General features: G+C 44.6%; 1 protein-coding gene across 1 annotated transcript in view; it reads right to left on the bottom strand.

Moving 5' to 3' along the window:
• Positions 1-7,075: 7,075 nt before the first annotated feature.
• The window catches only part of LOC138391993 (protein phosphatase Slingshot homolog 2), a 37,210-nt gene continuing 32,986 nt past the window's right edge, over positions 7,076-11,299 (bottom strand). The window contains exon 8 of the mRNA XM_069482199.1: positions 7,076-9,358. Coding sequence (XP_069338300.1) covers positions 7,271-9,358 — 2,088 coding nt within the window. The 3' untranslated portion in view covers positions 7,076-7,270. The remainder of the gene's footprint in view (positions 9,359-11,299) is intronic.

Below are 11,299 nucleotides of genomic sequence, written 5' to 3'. Positions count from 1 at the left end.
CTTGGATTTCTTCCTTTGGAAGGCCCTGGAGGGCATGGTGGGGCCAGTTATTACTTCCCACTCTTCAGGGCAAACCTGAGAGTCAGTGGAACACAGTCTTCTGGAGGGCAGAGGCCAGCACTGGGGGGACAAGGGAGGGAAGGAGGTGGAAACCATGAGGGCCCCCATAATGTTCCTTTGTTTCTCAGGAAAAGCCCATGTATTCAGTGACTTGTAGGGGAGCAGAATCAGAAACTGTTACAGGTGCTCCAGAAATAATTCATGGTGCGGGGGTGGGGGTGGGGTGTGTTAGGGTGAACGAGTTTTCCTACCTAAAGATTGATTCCAGGCACATGTGGAATCAATCTTTGGGTAGGAAAACTCGTGATTCAGTTGCTCCTTTATAACAACAGTAGCTCACACTTCCTATGTGCTGGGCACTGTTCTAAGGGATTTGTACACATTAATTTCATTCTAGTATAATGACAGTCTTCTCAGATGGGTACTGTTATTATTCCTATTTTATAGTTGAGGAAACTGAGGCACAAAGAGGTTAAGTAGTTTACCATCACTCAACTGGTAGTTGGTGGAGCTGAGATTCTTACCCAAGTGGTCTGGCGTCTGGGTCCGTGCTTTTCAGCACTATGAATTCCTGCCTCTCCTTGAAGGGCAGTGCTACTTTATCTCACGAGTGCTGAGATAAAGCATAACAGAGAGTTATGTTACCGTGGCACAGAGAAAAGGATGCCTGGAATTAATTAGAAAACTTGTTCCAGGCCCAGCTCAATCACCCTATTTTTGCAGCTCTCTGGGCTGTAAAATGAAGAGGACTGGGCCAGAGTACTTCCAATTCTGCACCACTTGTTGGCGAAGTGTTGTGACATGCTGCCTCCTATCTGAATCGGCATCTTTCCTCCACTCCCCTCCCCTTTTCCTTCCTTTTTAAAGAGAGCACCAGACTCTGTTTTAGAGGGAAGGGTTTGGGACTAGGATGCAGGAATCCTCAATCCATCCTGCCTTCAGTTCCATCATCTGGGAAGGGGGATGCTCACCGGGTATAGGGATTCACCGGTATAGGGATTGCTTGGGCCTGGCACAGCTCAGCCCTCTTTCTATCCTTTGGCTGCCAAGGCCTGGCAGAGCTGTGGGTGGGTAGAGCCAAGGCATGATAAACGAATCAGGGGAAGAAGCTACTTGGGCTCGGTGCCTCTCCTCTGAACTGTTAGCTCTGAACTGCAATCCATAGAAGACAGGCACGGATTTCATCTGTTTTTATTTATTTTTTGTAGAGACAGGGATCTCACTATGTGGCCCAGGCTGGTTTTGAACTTCTGGCCTCAAGCAGACCTCCCACCTCAGCTTCCCAAAGTGCTGGGATTATGGGCATGAACCACTGCACCAGGTGGCACGGATTTCATCTGTCATGAAGCAATTTTCTGGAAAAGGTAGCCTGGCACCATAACCATGATTGGTCCATCTGCTTTCACTAGATAGCTAGGACTGAGCTTATTTAGATTGATCAGGAAGCCCAGGCACTCCTAGAGTATTTTGTGAATGACCTACCTTTACCATCATGCACCCAGCACTCCAGCTAGAGACCAGTGCTGTGCCCCACCCACTTGTTATGGATGATTCAGAATGAAGCAGGCTGACTTTAGTTTCTCTGCAAACTTCATCAAATTTTGTTAGCAGTTGGGAAACTGAGCTCTCCCCAGATGGTAGTACTACCTTGTGTGTGATGAATGGCACCGCTAAATCTCATGATGGCTCTGTGGAAAGGTGCAAAAAGTGGGTACACCCCAACCCATTTTAGAGGAATGCCCTTTGGTCCCATTTCTCTCCTGCACCAGTGACACTGAATGTTTCTTTTCTAATGATGGGAGAGGGTCAAAGCTTTTACTTCTTTGGAAATTCATGTCCGATTTCTAGAAACTTTTCAGTGAGCTGAGGCCCCTTAGGCTCAAAGCTTGTTAGCTCTATCTCACTCATGTCCAGAGTTGCCCACTCAAGAAATCCATTCTCTGTGGGGGCAGGTGACAGCAGCTGTCTCAGACCAGTCATTTTGGACCGTAGACGGTGGAGGAATTTTGATTCCTTTGCTTATTCATTCCCCTAACATCCAGGTGGTGGCTTTGGCAAGTGCCTCCTTGGCCAGGCAAGTTCCCAGCATGGTCAATTGATTGGAGCCACGCTGTCTGAAATAATTTTTATAATAACTTTTAGTGATCCTATCTCCTATCCAGTCTTTTATTTTGTGGAAGGTGGAAAGTTCTATTTTTCCCTAGAATGCAGCTATCTCTTCAGAGTGGCTTCACTGGGATCAGTCACTGAGAACTGCTCCCCGTTTGTTACCAGTGTTTTCTTCTTCCAACCCCTCCACCTTCTCCAGCACCCCCCTCCTTTGTTGCGCCTGATGAAGGACACAGATTTCATCTTCAAAATAAAAATTTATTCAATCTGTAACAAGAACATTGAATCTGCACGTTTGCGCACAAGTTCACATTTAAAAACAGCGGAGCACATCAGTAATAAAAAAATCTATGATACAAGTGGAATATCCCAACCACCAGGAAGATTAAGGAAGGAGATGAGACCACTCTTTATATTCTGCTTCAAATGCCTCAAAAAGGTCCCAGAGATTCCAGGGAGCACCTGCTTTATTTAATAAAATGTGAACATAAAAGTTTGGGGTGGTTTGGGGCAAAGGTAACAGTCAGAAGGAGAGTCTTCTGGACTTGTTTTCCATGTTTAGAACAAGTCGTACAAAATAGAAAGAAAAAAACAAAAGGCACCTTTAGCTATGCCAAGCAAACCAAAATCCAACAAAACATAAAAACCAAACAATTCCCTGTGGGCTTATTGATTGGGAAACACTTCAGGGCATTACCCAGTTTTCAGGCTGGGTCATCAGCTCGTTAAGCCCTGGGCAATGGCTCTGCATGTGTATACACGATGCTGCCACCAGCATCACTGTGAGGACACAGATGGCAGCACCAGTCATATACCTCTTGGGGGATCTTCAAGCTGATCAGGGATGATTCCAGTTTAGAAATCCTGTCCTAGATCTCCAGGGCATTGAGAAAATGAGGCTGGTTCTCTTTTCATAGCAGGAGCCAGGGCCAGTCATCCTCCACTTCCAGGCTGGAAAAGTACAGAAGCACCTTGCAATAGCTCTCCATGGCATCAAGGGACCCCAAACCCTAGGAGAAGGGTTAGGACTGTGCAGCTTCCTGCTTTGGTGGCAGGCCTTTTCCTAATATGGGTGTTGGATGAGTTGAGGCAGCGAATATGCTTATGTCTAATACATGCCTTGATCTTTTAGTTTGGAAGGGAAAACGAAGTCCAAGATGCTTTTAAGTTGGATTGGTGCTGAACAGCTAAAATTTGATGTTGTCTACCATCAAAAAGCAAAGCAAAATTAAACAAAAATGACACTAGCCATTCACTATTACAACCACCACTGTTAAGACACACCATCACTGAGGAAATGACGACTATTTCCATAGAGAGTGTTGGATGGGAGTGCAGGACACAGATGGAAGTCAGCTCCAGGTTTTATCCACTTATCCACAAGGGCTGACCATTACGGCACTGCTGTGAGTGAGGACTCACAGGACAGCTAGGCCTGGAGGGCTGAGTGGCCGACAAGATGATGCACATTTTAATACTCACAGTGTAAACAAAAGTATCCACAAATAGTTGTCCAAAAAAAAGCCAAAGAATGGCTTTATTTAAAAATTTTAAAATGCCCTTGAAAGTGACTTTCTGCATAATGCTTTCTTTAAAAAACACATATACACACACACAAAAAGAGATTCCCACAAAAACATTTTTACCAAACATGCCTAGATCACTTCAGAACTGAAATCCTCAGATAAAACAGGTGAAGATTTCTGTGAGCTGCTACGTTTTAGAAGCTTCTTACAGGAAGCTTCAGGTCTAACCAACAGCATCTGTCTGGGGCCTGTGAAGAGGAAGGGACTTCAGAGCCTGGGCTGTCATCCTCAGGCTGTCCTTGGACCTTCTGGTAGTTTGCAAAATGAGAAAGAGGAAATACCAGTTGGGATAAAGATACACAGCCAGGAAAACAATAAAGAACCTGAAGAAGCTATATCAGGAGTATTCAGAATCTGAAAATGAGGAGAGATGAATGTTACTATACCACAGTACTACATGTCTACTATAGTATACACTACTCCTAAGTTTCCAAAAATCAACAAAGGGTTGGGGTTTCTCTTCTACTGACCAGGTAACCACCCAGATTCCAGCTCAAATCCTGTATGCTCTTGGGACTTCTACCCTATGCACCAAAAAGTTAACTCTTTTTATGCATGAATGCACACTTGCGTGAGCCTACACCCATACACTCCTCTAGAATAATTGAGACACTATGGTTTTCAAAAAAAAGAAAATATAAAGAGAGGAACTGGGAAGAGGTCAAGGTTTTTCCTACTTATCTCTGTCAATCTACCAAACTGCTGTTTCAGATCTGGGCTTTCCATGAACACAAAAGGGAAACTGGCCACTGGAGAGTATCAAAAAGTTTAAAGAGAAGTCTGAAATATCCTTGACAGCTCATCGTGTACCTCCCCTGGATACTGCTCAGCTATATAAATAACACCACCAATTCTGGGAGTTGGAGGGCTGGCAAAACTACCTGGCATGGTTAAATTACAGACCCTGTGTAGAAGATGTTTATTTAGGTAGGTAAATTAAATAATAAAAAATGTAATGAAAAAAAGAAAAGGAAGGCAAAGCAAGACTTTCCTTCACTCTATAAAAAATATATATATATTTTAAAAATGTTCACAGCATAAGCGGGTTTCCTCTCATCTTTGTTGCTATTTAATGCAGTGAATGAGCATTAAACACACTGTGGGGAGGAAAGAGGACAGCGCAGGGGGTTACCGTGAGTGGATGCCACTCTCTTAATGTCCACGCAAATCCTCCTCTCTCCACCCCCGCCACAATTTCCTCTCCTTTTCCCATCATATTGGTGGCAGTGCCTCAACAAGGCAGAGCAGTTCAGATGGACTTCCTGGAAGTTCATATCCCTGTTTCACAAGCCTCCTCACACTGGTTCATACCACCTAGCAAAACACGTTACAACACAAAATATCCAGGAATCACGAAACTGTGTGGATGATACATTTAAACATTTAGGGAAACCACTGAGCAACAGCACAGGTACATGTAATTACTATACCACAAAGACACTTTTAGCAGGTAGTTTCTGTCCAATCTGCCTCCTGGCAGTGACGTCAGACCAGCCACGGCTTCCACACGGCAAGTGGATTCACAGCTCCTCTTGAGCACCTGCGAATGGCCCCAGTTCACTTTTTCTACATCCTTTGGGTCACCTTACTACCTGCCTCCACCAATCTCTGGCCTCTGACATCACCTTGACAGTCTGTGCAACTGTCTTTTCCTCTCAGTGCTGTGATGAACAAAAAACTTCGTCTCAAGTCTGTATTCAGTCAACGCTCAGCGATGTGGACATCAACCAAAGAAAACAGGAAGCAAATCTGCAAACCTCTTCAGTTTTAATAAGCTGCAGAGGTGTTTCATTCCAGGCTAAATATGTTTTCTGTAAGAAACTAAAAGAGGCTCGTTATGGCAGGTGCTCCCGTGTTACGGATCTCCATAACAGCAACAAAACAACAGCATCCTAAATGGAGTCATTACAGGTACTTGCCCTTGGTCGAGGCCTCCAAAAGGAGGTTCCACTCTGGGAAACTCATATATACTTCCTGGCTGTGGTTTAGCTACTAGAAAACAACGTTCTGGGATTTCAGTCTCAAAAAGAAATAAGCCTTCAGTCACACTGTGACCTAATGGGAGCCTTTAGGGGTTCCTCTGAGGAAGTTACTAATGCATAATTTGGCAGGAGCTGGTGATTAGAAGTCTCCATTTAAACAATTAAAACCACCATCAATATACTGTACAGATTCCTATCAGCATCCATCAGTTGTATTTCTGGTGTCTTTGTGTGTTTTCCAGTTGCAACTCTACTCCTTCTTAAAAAGAATAGAAGACCCTACAACATCAACAACAAAACACTGTAAGAAAGTGAGTGAGACATTATGTACATAAATACTGTGCATAAACTTCAGAGAAATGACAAACCTTCCAGGAAAAGAAAGAAAACAAAAACTTATATCAAGTGTTAAACAATGATAACAGAGAAAAGAAAATGTTGCATTCAATGGAGGTTATACATATGTAACAATTCAAATACAATCAAAAAAAAAAAAAAAGGCAGCACAGGGAAAGAGCATGGGGAAGGAAAAACAAATATGGCCATTAAACTCAGAAGGCCCACAGAATTATTCAAGTAATGGAAGGGTTAAAACCCTACATATGTATTCATTTTACAAGAACACATTGACTTTTGATTGCTGCTTTTCAAACGTGTCACTATTGCGTTCTACTTGGGAGGACGCTGCAGAGCACGTTTTCTGGCAGGAAGGGCCCGGATGACCACCTGTGTGGATGTCATCAACCCAGCAGTCACTGGGCAGTGGGCTCTACACCCCCAACTCACGTCTTCATCCTCTCATCATGCTTTCCTCTACAGAAGACCATTGGGATTTCATCTGGGGTTCTTTTTAAATTTAATTTCAAAAAAATTATTTTCTTGGGGAAAAACTATTTGATAAATTTACAAAGCCAGCCATTATCATGCCTTTCTGTAATGATACACTCTGGAATACCAGAAGAAACGGATTCTGGAAGACCCCCGTTTAAAGCAAAGCAGAACCTGCCTCCGTTAGGAACTCCAAAGGGCTGTGGCTGAGAGCCCTCTGACTTCTGGCTGCCCTTCAGCCCATCTGATGCCTCAGGTCTGGAAACCAAACCATCATCACAAAGACCCAGGGGAGCATTTCCAGTTCCCAGCTACGTCTCCACCCTCCCCATCTGCTTCCTTCCTTCAATCAAGCAACCATGCTTTTTCTCAGAGGGCAAAATGAGGAGCAGGTGGCAGTTGATTGAAAAACAGCAATTTGCCTTTGATACAGGTGTTCTTTGAAAAATGAGGGTTTTTTTGAGGTTTGAATTTTTTTTAAATAAAAAATGATAAAATGGTCTTGCCATCCAAGTCAATCTCTCTCTCTCCTCACATATAACACACACACACACACACACTGAAAACCCAAACCCTGCATGCGCTAGAAACAGTAAAATGACCAAAATATTATAAAATTAACCAATAAAGTGCATGTTCTTTACATATTACACCTGCCCCTTTTACAAACATTTCTTTTAGAAAGTCACATGTGTAGGCTCAGAATCACATGGTATTATAGAAGGGGTTGGTTGTCCGTTTTTTATCATTTGCTTTTTTCAGTCTCCTAAGTGGGTGAGTTCTGCCGTGTTGCTGACGGGGTGCCACAGCCAGCCCTGGGGCAGGGCCCGCACGCTGCAGTCCCTGGGTCTGCAACAAAGGAAGGCCTCCTTCAGAACTAGTCAATTCAGGTCCTGCCCTGGGGAGCAAACACTGCTGACTGGAACCAAATTCTTTGGCATACTGCACAAGGGGCCTCTCCACTGGCTTGCTCTGCACAATACACTCTGTTGTTTTGAATTGTTCTACAAAATACTTGGTGGGCTCTGGGTTCTGGGGGGCACCTGGGTTTTTAGGGGGCTCTTGGCCCTCCATGGTGTGCATGCCTGAGTCTGTTCTGAGGAAGGGCTGAAGCTGTTTGAGATGAGGGGATTCAGAGGAGATAAGCTCTGTCTCTGGTAAACAGTCTTTACAGAGGTCCAAGTAACCTAACTTGGCGAAAGATGCTGAGCGCCTCATTTGGGATGGTTTGGTGAACTCTGCCTGGAAAACCGCCCGGGACTCAATTTCTTTAGCGCGCTCCTTCACCACACCAGCGCTGTGGCTGAGACCCTTTATATTTTCACTGCTAGAGCTATGTGGGAGTCGATAGGCTACAGATGAGGGGTCCAGTTTTTCCTGTAACTCCCCAATATTTTCACCAAGTTTGCTAATTAAACTTAGGTCTTGGCTACTTAACTGGGAGCCCTTGTGTGGCAATTCATTGCCACTAGAAAGGGGGCCCTCCTGACTTTCTTCCCAGCTAACCTGCTCTGTAGAGGGCTCGTCTGTGGTGCTGCTTTGCTCTGTGAAGCCTTCCAGGTGAACCACAGTCTGGGGATGCAGGTAATCCAAGTTGGCAAACGGAACATGGGTTGTGTGACTGATAAAAGGTACTGCTGTCTCCAGGGCTGTTGATGGGCTGTTGCCTCCGTCTTCAGGGCTGCTCGGCGTGGAGGTTGGGTGGTCAGTGGGCCTGTTATGCTCAGGGGAGGAAGAATGAGGCAGAGGTAGCACGTGGGGATGCATAGAAATCTGGTCAGGGTCCAGAGTCCTGTTTAGATTTTCGTCCAGTGCACAGAGCACAGTGATGGACTTCTCCACTTTCACTTTCCTCAGTCCTTGCTCTTCATTCCTTTCACTGGCGGTGATTTCACCCCCTGGCCCAGTGTGATCAGGTGATGGAACTGTGTGTGTATACTCAATGATTTCTATCCTCTTGGGAAGGGGAAGAGGGACTGCCTGTGTCTCAGATTCCTGGTGTGAAACCACAGTGCTCTGATTCTTCAGGACTCCTTCCTGCTTTGTTCTAGTATCTGACGCTGGGCACTCCTGAGGAGCTGGCATTGGGTGAAACTCCAGCAGCTCGGGTGCTGGACTAGTGGCATTCTGCTCAGAATGGGATAGTGAGCCAGTTTCAGACCCACTGTATTTCCCTTTGCCCTTGCTCATCTCTGGTTCCTTGGGGACATATGAGTGTTCTGGGGTGGCTTCATCACTTCTCCCTTTTGGTGCTAGGTCTGCCACAGAAGACTCATTCTTGGAATTCTTGCGCATGGACAATGAGGTACACGTGGGGGCAGCACCATGGTGCTCTTGCTCCTGCCGTAAGCGCTCTTCAAACTCCAAGGTGGCTCGCCTCACAGACCCAGGATACCACTTGGCACCTGGGTGCATCCCTGGGCCCTGGAGCTCTTGTTCTTCCTCAGATGGTTCCTCTTCTTCCAAGTCTGCCGTGAGTAAGTGTGTGGTTAAGTAGCCTTCTGGGTCACACTTCCCTGAGTCTTTGGCTAGTTCAGGCTGGGCTGTGCAGGAGCCCTCGTCCTGTTCCAGATGTCCAGGTTTGTTCTCTGGTGCCTGGGCCCTCTCAAGAGGCAGCTCATTGATGGTGTTCTTCTTTGGTGTGTGGCATGGGTTGGATAAAATGTCTTTCAGTTGGATCTGTCCAACTCCTTGACTGATGGACTCAATTTCGGTGACGATTTCTTTGACTGAAATTGCATTTTCTGAGTGAGACGGCATAAAAATGTCTGGGCTGACCAGTTCTGAGATTGCCTAAGAAAACAAAGCAGTGAGATGATTATGGTGAATTGTAGTCTAATTGAAAATGCTGAATTTTCTGCTTATTAATCCTCTGATCCAGGAGAACCTATCTGGCTATGAGAATACAAATCATGAGGTGCCCAGGACCATACTTTGCTCATCTGTTTTGTCAGACGACAGGAAAAAAAACACACACACACACACACAAAAACTGGACACACGAAGGCCAGAGATATGAAACTTTTCCCTTCTCCTCTGGCCTATCAACTTCCAGCTTGGCCCTAACCTATTCACAGGGAAGAGTGTCATTCAAAGGCTAAGTGGCCACACTAGACATGCCCAGTGTTAGGGCACGATGGATAAGGCATCATCTGATGTCTGATTTGGAGACATTGCTCTCTTCTCTCGTCTGTCTTGCTAGCTTTCATCCACATCCTCCCACTGCTTCTCCTAGCAGCAGCATCCTAGCACGTGAGAGCCGGAAGAATATACTCTGATTGCACCATCCCTAAGTTTCACATGGCTCATTCTGAGAAAGGTTCACTTGGCTTATGTAGCCACGTGTTTCAGAAAACTTAGAAACCATGACTCTCTGACGTTTTTCTGTTTTACCAGTTACAAATTCCCAGATGGATTTAGAACAAGGCCAAAGAAAATTAGCCAATATAAAATCAGGTCCTACTGTAAGTAAACAAGAATTTCAAAATCTGGAAATGGCACTTTGACACCTCTTAAAGTAGTATCTTTATGGCTATCAATCTACTTTGTTAAGATATTTATAAGCCTTCAAAGTACAATATTTCCCTAGGGATTGTTCTGGTATTTCTCCCTCAAAAAAGAGTCAGAGTTAGTACTAACTAACAAGGTTAGTAATTCCTGTGTGGAAATCTGCCAGACATTGGGCAGAGGCAAACCTGCCAAGACTGGGAGAGACGCCACAGCAGGCCAGTGAGTGCATGGGCCACGGACGGAGTGTTCATATGACCAACGTCTTTGCAGAAAGGCTATTTCTGTCAGTGCTGCAACACTCACTGGTCCAAAGGAGAGCTCAAGCATTCTGACTTCCCAGTAGGAAGGACAAAGAGGCATAGCCTTTGGGGAGGGAAGATGACAGAAGCAAAGGCAAGAATTGCCCTGGGATAGTTAAGGAGAGAGAGAACAGAAGAGTAATGAATAAGGTGGGTAAATATAAGTAGATAAAGATGTCAAGAATCTAGTTAGCGCCACTAAAATCATTAAGTGAAGTTTGGTATGTTAGAGTGTGTCACCATTTATTCCCCAACTACTGTATTGTATTGATCTAAGGCACCACTGTTTATAAGATGCATCCCAATGTCAGATGTGTCAAAATGAGAGTCTTAGAATTGATGATATATAGTAATTCTTTCTCTGGTCTGAGATGGCTTGTAAGAACTCATATGCCCCTAAGAAGAATCTTAGGATTCTGTCGGCTCTCAAATTCATTTCCCCTTGATTCTTGAGTACCACAGCGTCAGAGATGAAGAATTCAGAAACATTATTAATACCAAGAACTTAGCATGGGAATTAGTTGCTATTCGAACAACCATTTACACATGTCTAATCTTTGACTTTTCTGAGACAAAAGAAAATTCCCAAACAAATCTATCTTCTCAGAGAGACACAGGTCTCACTCAGGTAGCATCTAAATCTATTACTGGTAAGATTTGATCTAAACTGCAGAGGTCCAGGGAGGCGACCTCTTCTTGTTCAGCCAGGACTTTTGTTTTGGCTAATCCCTTCCTCTGTCATCTTCTCTCAGAAGTGCTTCCAATGACACCAAAAGCCTGAAAAGACAAATTCTTCAAAAGGCAACTCACTGAAAAAATATTTAAGCCCTACATTTCCAAGGAAAATTTCAGCCAGATTGTCTCTCCCATATTACCTGCCTAAATCTTTAGTAATATCAAAAATAAAGTGAATATAACAGAATCC

The sequence above is a fragment of the Eulemur rufifrons genome, chromosome 9 (assembly GCF_041146395.1).
Source record: "Eulemur rufifrons isolate Redbay chromosome 9, OSU_ERuf_1, whole genome shotgun sequence".
NCBI classification, from domain to species: domain Eukaryota; kingdom Metazoa; phylum Chordata; class Mammalia; order Primates; family Lemuridae; genus Eulemur; species Eulemur rufifrons.
This window is presented reverse-complemented; position numbering and strand designations above follow the sequence as displayed.